Raw genomic sequence first — 15,824 nt, forward strand, 5'->3', positions numbered from 1 at the left:
TGACTCTTTTAAAGAACAGGTTCACAATTTCTCACTTCTGCCTTACAGACAGGAGTCTAGTTTTGCTATTTTTTTAGGTCATTCCTGCTGTTAAGAGTCCATATAAATGTTGGATTTGAGCTTCTGCTCCACGCCGACATTATTTAATCACATCATTTCTGCACATTCATACTACAGATCTTCTGTTCTGTCATATCCCAAAGGTTTTCCACCGAGTTCAGCTCAGATCTGAAGTCTGCTGAGGCCACTGAACTCATGGTCATGAAATGAGTTAGAAACAACTTGTGCTCTGTAACATGGTGCATTGTGGTGCAGGAAGTAGCTATTAGAAGATTGTGTCCATAAAGAATGTATACCATCAACAATACTCAGTCATGCTGTGTTATTCAACTCAGGGGTGTCACAATAGCAGATTTCCTCAACAACAATGCTATCATCACAATAAAGAAAGAGAAGAGAATAAGAAAATAATCATCCTAAATCTGTGAAATTATTTAGTGAGTGTATTGTCTCTTCTTTGGCAAATGAATTACAGTCAAACAAGACTGTAGGTGAGTAGAGACTCCTTAACCATAACTGTACTGTATGTTGTTCCTGTGTTGCAGTGTCAACCAGATCACAACGGAAACTGGATTATTTACAATCTTATCATATGTACACTATTAACATGATGCTATCAATGTTTCATTTTTTAAAATCTAAAACATATTATCATTAGTATTACCAGTTCTGGTACATCATTAAACTCTGATTCAGACAATGACTGATGGTACTAAAGGGCCCAAAACATGTAAAGAAAACATCCCCATCACCTTCACACCACCACCAGCTGCTGACACAAGGCAGGTTACATCTCTGGTTGTGTTGTACTGCTGATGCTAAATTCTGAGCCTAAACCTGCAGCCTCAACACAAACGACAGTTCATCTGATCAGGACTGTTCGCTTTCAGTGAGCCTGTCTCATTTTTGCAGCCTCGTGGTCTTCTGCTGCTTTTCCTCGTCTGTCTTAATGTTGAACATGTTGTTTATTCTGAGCTGCTTCTGCGTTGAGCTCAGGTGTAAAGTCGGCTCTATCCAGTTCGGCCTCTGAACTCTGTTTCTATCCACAGAACTGAGTCTCTCGAAGGATCAGCGCGTTCAGAAAACCTTTAAGCCAGCCCGTCTGATACCAACAATCACACCAAGTCGTGTTTCATGTCAACATTAACTGACCTGCATCAAACTTTTATGCACTGTATTGGTTGAGTAATGTGAGGAAAAGCAGATGTAGCCCAGTAAAGATCTCTGAGAAATCAGCGCACTGGAAGAAAACAAAGAGAATTCCAGGCCACAAACACATTAACTAGTGATGAACTCAGACGCTGCAGCCTCATACCATTTGATTTTCGGCTAAATTCAAAGTGCAGGAGGAACGATTTGCAGCAAGAAAAATCTGTTTCCATGTACATGTGGGCATCTGAATGAAAAAATAGTGAAGTTATGCTTTAAGATGTGTATGAAATCCCACACGTTCTGCTTTGCAGTGAGGATTCTTTGCTCAAAGTTAATTTGAACTTTTTTTGTACAAAGCTTCTTCAAAGTTTCTTGCACCATTTTTCTGTTTTTTACAACAATAAAGCAGTGAGTAAAAGAGAGCAGTGTTTAAAATATTGTGCCGTTTTTTATTTTTGTGTAAAAATCACACAGCTGCTAGTTGACTCTGCAGAGATACAGTACATCCATGCAGTTAAACATCTAGGATCCCACAGCCAAGAGAGAAGGAATTAAATAGAATATTCTTTCGCTGTTAGTCAGCAATTAATGCAAATTTACATATGAGTCCAAAAGTGTGTATCATATACAATATACAACACAGATCTGGGAGCAAATAGCATTCAAAATCCCATCAGAGACCTCAGTAATGACTTGATTGCTTCTGCCTGCCTGGATTGCCTTTTGGGGTTTAGGGATGAAGAGGGGAGCTGTTGTGCTAGCAAACATCAATCAATCCCACTCAAAGGTGTTTAATAGGGTTTTAAATGGTATTAGTTCCAGGTCTGCAAACAATAGAACACGCGCACACACACGCACACATACACACCAAGTACATCATCGTCCTCAACAGCAGAAAAAAGAAGGCGAGCCTTGATACAACAAGGAAGAGAGGTCAGTCAGCCACTGTGGAAACCTGAACGCCAGTCTGGGGGGGGAGTAAGGCTTTAGAAGAAGACTGATGCTTCACCAACACACAGGGACAAAACATTCATAAAAAAAAAGTGAATTGACCAAACAAAATAGGACATTTTAGGACACTGGCACAAAAACCTTACAGTTTCTAGGATGTACTGAAGAAATAAAACTCAAGTGGTTCGTCGTGTTTTTCTTCTTATAGCGTCTTTGTTTTTTTAAATAAATGTGAGAGACAAGAACAAACATGCAGGTTAAAAGTAAGCAAAGAGGAACGTAACAAATAAAAGAAATAATGAGGGAGATTGGTGTGTGTGTGTGTGTGGGGGGGAGGAAGGGAGGTTCGGTTCAAAGTGCAGTTGGGTCATTCAGGTCTCCCATTCTGTTGACTGGTCTCCTGTTAAGCTTCATCTACACCCAGCAAGGGTCATATCTTGCAGACTTCAGGTGAAACTGCCCTGATAAAAACACTGATCTGGACTTTACTTCCCTCTGGAGCGGAAGCAGGGGGAAGCGGACCGCTCGTCAGTACCAAAAAAAAAAAAAAAAAGGCAAAATGAGTCACAAACATACAGTAGATGGTTCTGGAAGATCTACGATACCAAAAAAAAAAAAAAAAACAGTATACTGCTCACACAGTTGCTACTATCAAAGTACAAACAGCTAAGTATAGTTGGTCTGTGAGGATGTATCGCCCGTACTTGCATAGTGCTGACTGCCTGATTGGAAAAACAGCTGAATTTTTAAATCAACTCTACCTGCGCCATCAGTTTGAATCTGAAGAGAAATCGCAGGGAAAACGTCTCCCTGATCAGCAACACGATTCTTCATAAACCCGCAGTCAAGCAGCTGGAACATCTTCAAACCTTTCAAGTGAACGTCTGTTTCGAGCAAACGCTGTCCAAAACAGGTGAAGTTAAAGATCGAACATAACCGCAGCGTTCAAGAGTAAGAGATTAAAAAGTAAGCTGAAATGTTGAGCCACAGCTATGTTTGAAACTAAATCAAGAAAACCTAGTAGGAAGGGAGGAGAGGTTGCATTTTCCCTCAACACACAGCCAAAGTAGAGGTGAGAGTGATAGTTCAGTCATTTGGCATAAAGTTAAACCATTCAGTCACATCAATCCTCAAACACTGTGTAACATGGAAAAAAAACAAGACACAACACTTTCTCACAGACACACACACACACATATATGTAGAGACTTGAAGGGGCAGTAATAGGAGGAAGGTAGGCTGAATTTATGTCACAGGATGAGTCAAAAAGCCTTCACCATGATGATTTAGCCACTAAAGGCCTCACACAAAACATACACTCCAGAAGTCCTGAACGGAAGTTGTCCAGTACGTTTTACAAAGGAGGTGAATACACCAAACTCCATTCAAAAAAATGTCAATTTATCACTACTTTCTTCTTGTTTTCCAAGCCTCTTTCAGATTTTTGCAAAATAGTGTACATCCAAGGACAACCAGGCAGCAAATGTTCAGCAGAACAGACTATCTCTGAGGATACTTAAAAAACAAACGCCTTCAAAACAGCTGACTATTGTCCAGTTCTGTATATGTACGATAATAGTGACATTTAAAGTACAGCTTTGAACATTTTGGGAAATGACTGGATTTTTTCAGAAGGTTTTCCCCACAAATATCCTTACAACCACAAAATGTCATTTAACTTTTAAGTGTGTTCGTCTTTAGGCTAAGTTAGGCTAGGTATTTCCCCAAATTGTTTGACATTTCTTTAAATTACCCGACACTTAAAGGGAGTTTGGTGCAGCAGTGTCAAACATACTGACACTAGCCTCCGAGTAAGTCACTGAACAGGAACACAAATGCACAAACAGTCACACACAGACAACAAATACACTCTGCGTTTCTTCTTCAGTCATTCAGAGAGTTAAGTAATCAGACCCCAGCAGTTCGTCTTCAGACCAGACTTAAAGTTGGAGCGTCACGTCCGACGCTTCTAACCGTCTCTCAGTTTGCTGTCATCCTCACTTTCGCCCCTCTTTAGAAAAAATTGAAAAGTGCCAGTTTTGTTAAATCCCCTCCTGTCGCCTCCTCCCGTTGGTGAGACTGTGCTCTCAGGTCTGTCCGGTTTACGATTGATCAGTGTGTGATTTGAGGATGAGCGTTTTAACGGGACACCCTGCGGCAGGTCTGTGCCTCCGGGTAAAAAGCTGGGATGACGAAAGGACAAAAGAGTGGAGGGAGGAAGGGAGGGAGGGAGGGAGGAGGGAGTCACATCGAGGGCCACAGTCTTGCTTCTGATGATCTACAGCAGAGTTTTCCTCCACACATTGGTTAAAGATGAGAGAAAGGTCTGAGCTGCTCCAGCTGGACTTCCAGGGATATCCTCTCTTCAAGCAGGTCCTGGAAGAAAACAGCAGGCATGAGGTCAGAACATGAGACATCTCTGATTTACCAAAGCTACAAGATGCTCATTTTTTTCTTACCTTCAGCTGCTGCTGCAGTTCACTATTAAGTCGTGCCAGAACTGTGTTTGTCTCCTTGTTTCTTCTGATTGAAGCTTGAATTGCCTTTTTGTCTTTTCCGACTGACCTGAAAACAGAAACACACAAATTCAGCCACTAACAGTTACAACACCCTGAAAAGTCTCCTCCAACAACACCAGTTTCCTACCTGGGGATGGAGGGCTGAGTGGCCAGGACAGCAGCTATGACGTTTGACTTCTGTGGACCGTGCTGCTCGTCTTCTGGTCTTAGCTCGTCTTCAGACTTCAACCTCCGACGTACAGGTTTTGGTGGAGGAGCTAGAGGGCCAGATGAGCCTTTTGTCTGATGGGACAACAAAACCAAAAAAAAACAAAAACCCTCTTTATCAACACTGAGTGGGACTTGCTATTTACATGGAAGCAACTGTCAGTTCTTCCATTACTTTCTCCCAGATGTGTAGTTGTAACTGAAACATGTGTATTTGACGATTTATGCAGTTTATATAGTAAAGATGCTGACGTACAGAGTTGACTGTAGCTGAGGCTCTCTCATCTGCTTGGCCGTCACTTTTAACTGTTCTTAAAGGACCAGCGCCCTCTGGTGCCTTGTCCGCCTGTGGACACACACACAGACACACACAGACACACAATGAACACCAATGTGAAACTCTGAACTGCAGCCTACCAGAAATAACAGATAGTTATCATCCCATGAACTATGGGGTTTTAGTGATATCACATTTGAGCATGGTTGCAGAGCTCTGGATTCACAAGAGATGGACACCACACTTAATTTAGTATAGAATTTGTTACACAAGGAGACCACTTTCTGACATAATTATTCTAGTCTTGTAGTCGTAAAAATGCGACTAAATACTCAAGTGCTACAGAAGTTGCAATTTGAGCAATTCATTTCTAATTTATTTTAACAGCTACATTTAAAGGTTGGAAAGTTCTCAAGTAAGATTGAAACTCTTCTGGTTGCGACATTATTTAATTTAAAAAACACTTCAGGTCATACAAATAAAATCCCTCTCAAAGAATATGTAACTATATCTCTCTATCAATTATACAGAAGACTTCGTGATAAATACATTTGCAAATTGTAATAAATAACTGGCAAGGAAGGGCTGTTTTTCACTAATGCAGCAAATTGAATTAATGCGTCATAAATGAATATATTCAGACAAAGATCCGATAAAACTGTATTTATACAGCAGACCCCAACACTGATATACAACACTGCCTACAATGATGCACCTAGAGACGTTACCATAACAGCCACCAGTGTAAAATTGTTTCTGCAAAATTTCTGAAAGCTGTAAAATAGTTATAATGTCTAAGCCTGCCTCCCGACAATAACCTACCTGTCCTGCCTCGCTATGTTTGTCGACCTCTGGCAGGCTGGAGGGCTGTTCAGAAGCAGCAAAGGCCTGAAACTGACTGAAGTCTGCAAAGTTTGGCTGCTGAGGAATTTGCTGTGGGGAGGTGGTGGTGAGCACCGCCCCGCCTCCCGATACACCCTCAGCCTCCACACGATGCCCAGTGAGTGGTGCTGACGTCTAGGGACAAGGCAGAAGAAGAAGCAAGAGAGGAGGTTTTGACAGGTTAAAACCACAGGTAATGCCTGCAACAGCTGAAGCACACAGACGATGAAATGTCTTTTGTCTTACCTGTGTGGGTAGCGGTCGAGGTGGCACAGCAGGAGGGTAGGCTATCGTAGAGGACTGTGGTTGTCCTGTTGCAGACGTGGCAGCAAAGGTGCGGTTCATGTCCAGAGACGAGGAGCGAGAGTGGGAGGGGTGGGGGCGAGGGGGAGGGGGAGGCGGGGCTACCACCTTGAGTGCCTCTGGAGACGTACCTGACTGAGACCTGGACACAAACATGACGCTTTTAGATTTATGTATACACACAAAGTTTTATGTGGACAGATGGTCAAGGACAGGATTCCCCTTCAAATCTATCAATGTCACCTAACAGGAAGATGACTGCCACAGACCCAATAGATGAGGCAGCAACAAGGTGAGAAATATAGGGATTTCAACAACAATCTCTCGTTTTCAGTATTTGTCAGTAAAACAAATGAACTGACCTTTGTCTGGTGATTGGCTCCTGGTCAGAGGTGAAGGAGTCTGAACTGCTGTAACCATCACCTTAATGGAAACAATACAATCCATAAACACTGGATCAACCTACTGACCAACAGGATAAAAAAAAGTGTGCGACTTGCAACAAAACTATACAAAGGAAAGTATATTGACACAACACGTGATGACATCTATGAATTTAATACCAAGTATGATGTGTTCACAAAAACGGTGAGCAAATTACATTTCTACAGTGGTTAGTTATGACCTGACAGAGGGCCAAAAATATCTTCAACATAAATTTTGAAAAGTGACAAATTCCAGGACTGCATTGGGATTGTGATCCAGTACGTCCCACTGCACCCAACGCAAACCTCACAGGAGAGGGTGGTTTAAACTCTGAAGCCGACAGGAGCAGGCGGTCAAACAACAAACTGCCGGCACAGCAGCAACAATATTTTACTCACCTACAGCGTTGGCGGCTACAAACTTCATAGAGGCAGGTAATTTGGCTTCTTCAGACAGTTCCGGAGGTTTAGCCAGCAGAGGACTGGTCGGGTGGTTGTGGTCTACAGGTTTGACAAATAACAGGAAGGCTGTTGAGGCTACTGCATTCAATATTAGTTGATGAAAATAAACACTGAAAGTCAGCAGTTAGTCTCGCTATCAATTCTGACCTAAAATGCTTTATAGCAGCATCTACAGATGTTGATACTGAACCTTGCAACACAACAATTTCACTCCATGTTAATAAATAAAAAGTGCTGTGTTAATATGTCAGGTTCTGATGACTGATAATGAATGGAAACCTCTTGAGTTGTCATTTTCTTTCTGCAAAACCAAGTCTACTATCACATCTGGATGTTTTCACACCAAGTCAGATTTTTTTTCACACAAAAATCCAAGTCATGGTTTCTAAAACAAGTTCAGTTCATATTAGCTTTAAATCGCATTCAAGTGACTTCAAAGTGTTAAAGTGACATCGCAATTTCTAAAAACTGCAAAATCAGGATTTTGTGAAGTCAGGCTCGAGGCCGGAATGAGTCTCACCGCTGCCAGTCCTCTTCAGCTCCATCTCCTGCATGTGGATCTTACTGGGCGTCATTCGGATGGGAACTGGGTGAACAATGGCCGTGTCCTGGAGGACAGACAGAGATACAGCGGGTCAAACAAGGAAATATGCAATTTTCTGCTCGCTCTAGGTTCTCTCCTCTGTGAGAAGCCTGGCCAAAATATCTCTTGTTTTTCTAAAACGCACTCAACCTGCATCTGACAACAGTGATGAGGAGGCTAGAAGCTCTGCTGATGGTAGGTAAGGTAGTCCTAACCAGAGCAGGAGCAGCCCTCCTGCTGATAACGTTAGAGCTGCGCCTCCTGAGAAGCACAGGAGGACAGGCTTTGACCCATCTAGGCTGTCAAAGAAGGAATATCCCTCGCTTAGGTTAGGTGTAAAAGTAAAAATGGATACTTATTTCAGCTCCACACAAGCACTCACACTGTGATCAAACTGTAGACCAAATATAATTTATAAAAAAATAAAAAATATCCCGCAGGGGGCCAGGTGGGCTGCAGTGGGCCTCCTGCCCTAAATCAGTCAACCTAAGGGAGACAGTGACTGTGACAACACAGGCACAATGTTTAACTCATTTAGACAGAACAAGGCTCTGGGGACAGCCCATCTGTCAGACGGAGTGAGCCGTTTTGTTTATGCTCCTGTGTGGAGCCAGGATACGTCTGTGTAGATTCTCAGCTATCCAGGTCGCTACAATCCTCAGAGCTTCAGTGGAAGACAACTGGACTTCTCTTTTTGGTTCTTAAAGACATTTCCCCTCTTAGACAAGAAGCTTCCTTGGTTCTGACTGGTGGGGAGTGTAAGATATTTATCCTTACCTCCAAATCACATGGCCCAAGGCCTGTTAGAGACCCAAGACTCACATGGCTCAAGGTAAATGTAAATGGTGGAGAAACTGCCTGGTGAAGGACAACTCGAGGTGGTGACAGAGCTGAAACTGCCTGAGGAGGGATCACAGGACTGTGTTGCACGCACCTGATAAGTGGTGTCATAGACTGTCAGTTCTGTGTAGAGATGGCTGGAGTATCCCTCCCCAGCCAGTTTCATAATCTTTCACACTTGGCCATGAGCTATGGGTCAGAGTAGTACCTGGGACTACACACCAGTCAGTTAGAACTGAGAAAGCTTCTTGGATGAGATGGAAAATGTTTTCAAGAACCAAGAAGAGAAGTCTGGTTGCCTTCTACTGAAGCATCTGGGTTTGTGTGGAGGAAGGTTGAACACCTGTGCTGCACACCCAAAAGGTTCAAAAAAGAATCTAATCAACTGACCAAGAAAGGAAAAGATTGAAAGATTTAAAAGTCCTGCAAACATGCTGTCTCAACCATCTCTGACAATCTTTTTTCAGAAACAAATTAAACAGTTTAGGTCATTCTAGAGTGTTTTTCTGTATTTGCTTTGTCCCTGTTGGCAAGAAAAGATGCCTTGCACTTCTGAACACCAATCAACACTTGAATCAAAACGTGATGACATTTGTGTTCACCTCCACTGTCAAAAAAAAACTTAGATTAAACCATGTCTATGTTGTCCTGATGAAGCAGGTACAGTTGGTGTGTGGATGTTAAACTCTTCTTAAATAACGACAAATGTTTTTTTTTCTGAACATTATCTTCGATTGATGCACATTTAATAATTGATATTAAATCTGATGGAGGAATACCGACTTAATCAAAACAATGTTTTGAGGTGATCTAATGGTTAAATTTTATGTTATTGCTTTTTCTGTTGAAGTTTCTGCCCAGAGTTAGAACACACCTAAAAGCAATCTAAAAAGATGCACACTCCAGCAAAAAGGCAAACTGTGGTTGTCAATACTTTCCACCAGACTAATTGTGCAGAGCTATTCCTGAGTCAATTATTGCCGTAAGGATATTAAATTCTGCCAGAGTGACAAAAAAAAAAAAAAAAAAATCCCAAAGGACATAGGACAGGTCAGCAATAAACGACAAAGCACAGCAAAACTGAACACACATTTAAGTACTTACAGCTCTGACCATATGTGGAAAAATGTATCTCTGACAATCTGCAAATGCACTAATGATTGGTGGATGTCACTGTAGAAAAAAAGGTGAGGTCCAATAGAAGCTAAGCCAGCCAAATCACAACTCACACTGGCCACTGCTGATGCAGTGAACTGCACTTTGGAAGAACATCATGCACAGACAGAGAGACATAGAGAGAGACTGAGAAAGAGAGAGAGTGAGAAGGCAGAGAGATCCAGAGAGGGTTAATGTCTGTTCATTAATGGTGAAACCATGCATACTAAGTGATTGACTTACAGGGTCAGCTGGTGCAATGTTAGAGTCAAATTGGGTCAGAGTTTGTGAGCTGGAGGAGCGCTCGCTAAACGTCTCCCACTGCTGCAGGAGACAGACAGACAGTGAGAAAAAAACATGTCAGTCAGCCAGTGCAGTGACATCACACATTTACAACATCAGTCTGAGCCTCTGTGGCGATGTGACACCACCAGTCATCACCAGACGACATGGCGACGTGACATCCTCAGCAGACATAGAAACAAAACATCAGACATCACTGACTTCCATACAGAACCGCAGGCTACGTCACAGTCCCAAGAAGTGAGAGAAGAGGTTCTGAATTATCAGTAATTATGTTTGATGATAAAGAGGATGGAGTGACAGTCAAATCATGATGGATGGATAAAGAAAGAGCAATTTGACCTAGTTAACCCTGAGCAATTAATGAAAGTGAATCAAATGCAAACACAGCAAAAGCAAACAAGCACAGAGTTTACAGTGTGTGTGTGTGTGTGTGTGCGTGTGTGTGTGTGTGTGAAACTACTACGTAATGATGTGTTGTGTGCATGTTGGAACCTCGTTGCTCTGGTTCATCTCTGGCCACGCCTGGTTGAGTGAAGGCATGGAGGGAGATTTGTTGGGGGTCACTTCCACTGGCGATGCAGAGTATCCAACATCAGCAGTCGACTCTGGGACTTCTGGATACGTCACATGAGACACGTGTTAGATACACAAATATGGGTTCTACATAACAAACAAATGTGACAATCAGCCTGCATAATCCAACTGAACCTCTGAACCCCAAAACACACCAGCAAGTTTGAACAGAATGTTATCCTAAGTACATATAAAAACAAACAATTACTAATAACCATTTATCGAAGCAGAAACTGAAAATTAGCCACTAACATTTACACTCCCTACATGCTGTAAAAAACAACAAATTCATCACTCCTCAGAGTAACAGAAAAGTCATGAGTGACTCAGCTGTCACTCAGTCATGTGACAAAAATTCTGAGACTATTTGGCTGAACTGAAAGACTGCATCTACACAGAGCAGATAGAAGACAAGTATAAAAACAAATTAGAGCCTAATAGCAAAATAAAACATACTTGACAAATAAAATGAATGCAGCATGACTCAAAGACAGTGTACAGAGGAGAAGGTTGTCTGTAAGTTTATATCCTAAAAACTACAAATACTGAAGTTTAAAAACAGCATGTGCTTTTTACGGTACATTATCTCCTGGACTATCTCTTGATTGGGCACAGTGAGTTCCTGGAGTCTCTGCTCTTTGCCAGTCACTCAGTGTGACAGGGATTTCAGGAAGATACTGGCAACTGGTTGCCATTGATGTCATATAATCAGCAATCAAGAAATGAAGCACCTTACCCTAAAATGTTAAACTATGTCTTTAAAACAATTTAAACAATATTTAGAGATTACAAAAAAGTTTAGAAAGCATTATCTGCACACTCATTGTCGCTGCCGTCTTCCCATGAACATAAACTACCCGAGCTATTTATCCAGTGTCGGCACAATGCATTTTGATTATCTGTGATTTGTGTGAGATGAATATTATCCTGTGCTCTTTAGAGGACGTAATGCCATCAGCAGGGGTATATAAAACTGTTTTTGCATGCACCATGCATAGCAATGATAAAAAAAAACTATATTTAACTACCCATGGCTAAAAATATGAAACTTGAAACCACAACCATTTTGGCTTCTGTCCTTTGAGAAATATTAACTACATCAAACTAAAGACAGAGATGCTTTCTTTGCTGTTTTGCCATTCCTGCATATGTATTAACAAAGTATATACAGACAAAAAAAACATTGAAAGGAAGCAGGAATATCAACCACCTCCATGAAAACACAGCCCAGTCTAAATCAATTCACTGCTAGAATGATGCAAGTTTTGCAAACTGCAGTTAGTGCAGCAGCCTCACAAGTCTGATGAGGTTTGAAGTTGGCAAATTAGGAGACGGCGCATCAGAGAGAAAATGTGAGCTGGCGTACCTGCTGAATCATCCAGGTCAATCAGCTTTGGCATGAGGCTCTCAGGTAGCTTCTCGGGGAGGTCGTAGCCGTTCTTCCTGGCTACAACCAGGTGAAAGGCGGCACAGAACTCATCCAAGGTCAGCGCTCCGTCTTTATCAAAGTCCGACAGCTCCCTTCAAAACACACATTTAGCCCGTGTCACAGTGGTATCTCATCTTCTGCAGTAAGATTATTGTATCTTTTATTACAGCTTCAGAACATTCGCCTCGCAGCAACAAGGTTCTGGGTTTGAACCTGTTGGTCAGCTGGGGCCTTTCTAGGTGACAATTGTATGTTCTCCCTGCACCTTTCTAGGTTTTCTTTCTCTTACAGTTCAAAGAGATGCACTGCAGGTTTATTGTTGATTAGGAATTGGTTCGTGTGTGTGTGAGTGTGAGTGGTTGTCTGTCTCTTTGTGTTAGCCCTGTCATAGAGTTGTGACCTTTCCAGGGTGAACCCTGCCTCTCTCCCAGTGTGAACTGGGATCGGCTCTAATCTCCCTGAAAACCTCCACGGGGTAGAGATGGTCTAACTAATGTATGGGTGCCTTCCTTTTATTTTTATTTTGTCTGCATGTAGGCAGGAAGCAACAGCACACGTGCAGACAGACTATTTGTACAGACAGACCCTATTCCACCCAGCCTTTAGTGTTCAGAGTTAGTGATATATGCAGTAGCCTGTCCAACTCAAAACCAGTAGTGACGACTGCAAATGCTTCCTCCTACACAACTAATCCTTTTAAGAACTGGATGAAGGGCCCAAAACCAGTTTTTTTATATGCAGTAATTAACTGCAATTATCCAGGAACATGTTACTTCCCTTTAAAATAACAGTAAGTTGGTACATCGTCTTGTAACAAACAAGCAGCGAGAAAAAGCTTTGTACAAATTAGATAAGTGACTTCTGAAATCTACTGGAAGAAAATGCTGATTTTCTCCACGTGACATAACATATTGGTAGATTTTACCAAATGGTAGGTTTCACAGACTAGCTCATCAGTGGCACTATACTTTGACAATCCAACTTCAAAGTAAAGAAATCCCTCCAGCTTCTCAGCATCTTAAGGCTTAACTGCCATGCACTGCACTCGACTACAAACAAATGAACTAAGGTAAGACAGTTGCACTACAGCCTTTACGACTGATATATATATATATATTTATACACACACACACACACACTCAAATATTTCATGTATAGATGACCATCAAGTCCATTCAGGTGGCTCATACACCTACACGGTACTAAGTCTCTCCAAAACAGACAAACCAGTAAAGACAGTAACTGACAAGAACAGTGAGGACTTACCAAATATGTGACAACTCTAAAATTGGTAGTTTTGATTTGGTGAAGAACTCTTTTGCTGCTGAACCTGAAACATACAAAAAGTACGATTGGTTAAAACAATCCTTATTTATCCACATTAGCTTTTTTTTTTTTTTTTTTGGTATGTGTCTGTATTTTCCGACCTGGTATGAAACCAGTGAGGTCAGGCTGAATGGTTTTGAACTGGTTAATGTAATACTGTCGCTGCTCATCTGTGATCTTCCACGGATCATCGTAGGTGCTCGACTGTCTCTGGATCTCATTGGTCGTTGCAGCTGAGGCCACCGTTCGTATCGTTGTGCTTTCCTACAAGAAACACAAGGGACATTTACAGAAACAGTTAAGTTATGTAAAAATAACAAGCCTAACTAAGCAAAATAGGGTTGGTAAAACTAGCCAGAAAGTTGAATTGTAAAACTATACAAACACATTTTTATAAATTACAGTAGTAAAATTCTAATACTACTATACTATGAAACAAAATTGATAGGAGAATTTTGGGCAAAAGCAGCGTTGACTGTTCTATCATGTTCCTAGTTCAAAATGACAATAATATGATACTAGAAACTAAAAACGGGCACAACGTCTACCTAAAATTAGGCACTGGGTACAAAGTACTTTGCCTGAGTAATGTCACACAAGCTGCTCGAGTTTCAGTTTACCAGTGCCGGCAGATAAAGCGCTGATACAAAATGCTGGGTGATGTTAGCGACATAACTGTGGTTAGGATGATATCTCATGTTTTACACTTTGCAACGTCAGGTGAAGCTCCTTTTTATGATGTTTGTCATCAGGATTAGAACAGCCTGTTGCAATTATCGTGTGTAGTCGTTCTCATAACTGACTAATTCATTGCCTGTTGAGCTGCATCATCCCGTCTAGTTGTGTATTCTAGGTAGGGGTGGGTATTGTTAAGATGTTAACTGTACTATTACTTTTATAATACTGCTTTTTGATCCAGTGCTGTATTTTTCTGGGTTGTTTTTGTTAAATGAAACCAATTAAGAATAGAATTAAAACTAAAATCCAAGACATCTCCTTTGACAGTATTTTCACAGTGCAGTATTCATAGCTGTACCCCAGAAACATTTTCAAGCATTTCTACCACTGCCAACACTAACATTATTAGCTAGAGAAAGGACACAATAAAGCAAAACAGAGTCCTGCAGCCCTCAAATTACATCACTAAATCCTCTCTCTGCTCTGAAATTGAATGTTTGATTGATAGTTCAGAGGACGCTCTGATAATCTCAGATTGAATTTATTAACATAGTTAAACAATCAGCTGGCTAATGGTTACTTTTAATCATTAACCCTTGTTTGAATAATTTAGTCAACTCCATATGAGGACTCCAGATGGCTAGTGTACATAATATATGCATTTTATTGCACTTGTGTCAGTGTGTATTGTCAGGAAATATGCACAAACTAGAAACGGCGCTGGTTAGATAAAATGTGCAAGATGTTTATGTTACAATAGGTCATTGGAAATCTATGTTCCTAATTAGCAGAACAGATATCATTAGATGTTATCAGATCTCTAGTCTTTAATAATTTAATACCTGTTTAATACTGGGTTTTGATACTAATCCCAAATTCTAAGGGTGTATATGTGTGCCTCAACAGTATGTAACCTTTATTTTATGCTGTCTCTTTGTCAACACAGCATCTGTTTCTGCTGTGTGATTGTCTGATAGTGGTAGAACTTAGTTACACAACCAGCTAAACTGAATTCCAAATAATTATACCACAAATATAGAGATAATGACTCAGCTGAAAATGTGAATTACAAAGGCATCCGACTTAGCTCATATAAAGGGAAACATGTGGGTTTGCTTGCATGGTAAAGCTATGTCGCTGCCCCAGGAAGTCAGCTGAGCAGAAGTGAACTTTCTTGTGACAGAAGTGTAACGCTGCCCTACCTGGACTGACGAGGGGTGCATTGCTGGGAGCGTGCTGGATGGTGGTGTGTCTGCTGTAAAACTGACCCAACTTTCCTGTCCTGGAGGAGGAGGTGAGTGGGACCACATGCCATCACCAGTCACTGGACCTGGAACTAGAATAACAAGAAAGCATATCTTCAAACATTCCATTGTATATCTTGTGCACAAAGTGCTGTTTTCATACTATTATTTTTTTGTTGAACATCTCAACCACATTTTGTGCTGACAAAACTAGATCAGAGGTCATGTGATGTCTACTTTGTTCCTCTAATGACCAACTGCAGCCTTTCTCAGCAAAAAATATTAACAATATGTACAAGCTGCAAACACCAGGAAGTGACACAAACACAACTGATGCGTTTCACATGCTAACACTATTACTTACGTCACAACTAAGAGCAACTTGTGTTCCATATCTGTCACTTTTTTCATAGATGTTATCATCATCATCTGTAGCTCAGTGAGAGTGAATA

At 41.2% G+C, this 15,824-nt stretch overlaps 1 protein-coding gene across 2 annotated transcripts; it reads right to left on the reverse strand.

Annotated features, from left to right (window-relative positions):
* Positions 1–1,640: 1,640 nt before the first annotated feature.
* On the reverse strand, positions 1,641–15,723 carry reps1 (RALBP1 associated Eps domain containing 1). 2 transcript variants are annotated; one of them, XM_008284995.1, is made up of 15 exons: positions 15,331–15,723; positions 13,552–13,714; positions 13,391–13,454; positions 12,062–12,216; positions 10,615–10,736; positions 10,060–10,140; positions 7,759–7,846; positions 7,176–7,277; positions 6,714–6,774; positions 6,295–6,493; positions 5,989–6,183; positions 5,146–5,235; positions 4,810–4,964; positions 4,623–4,728; positions 1,641–4,539 (listed from the first exon to the last, which is right to left on the reverse strand). In XM_008284995.1, the coding sequence occupies exons 1-15, from the start codon at positions 15,499–15,501 to the stop codon at positions 4,471–4,473; spliced, it is 1,821 nt and encodes a 606-aa protein (XP_008283217.1). In that variant the 5' UTR covers positions 15,502–15,723; the 3' UTR covers positions 1,641–4,470. The 2 variants fall into 2 exon arrangements, with proteins under 2 accessions (XP_008283217.1, XP_008283226.1); XM_008285004.1 differs by lacking the exon at positions 10,060–10,140.
* Positions 15,724–15,824: the final 101 nt, after the last annotated feature.

The sequence above is a fragment of the Stegastes partitus genome, unplaced genomic scaffold (assembly GCF_000690725.1).
Source record: "Stegastes partitus isolate 25-593 unplaced genomic scaffold, Stegastes_partitus-1.0.2 Scaffold9, whole genome shotgun sequence".
Classification (NCBI taxonomy): Eukaryota; Metazoa; Chordata; class Actinopteri; family Pomacentridae; genus Stegastes; species Stegastes partitus.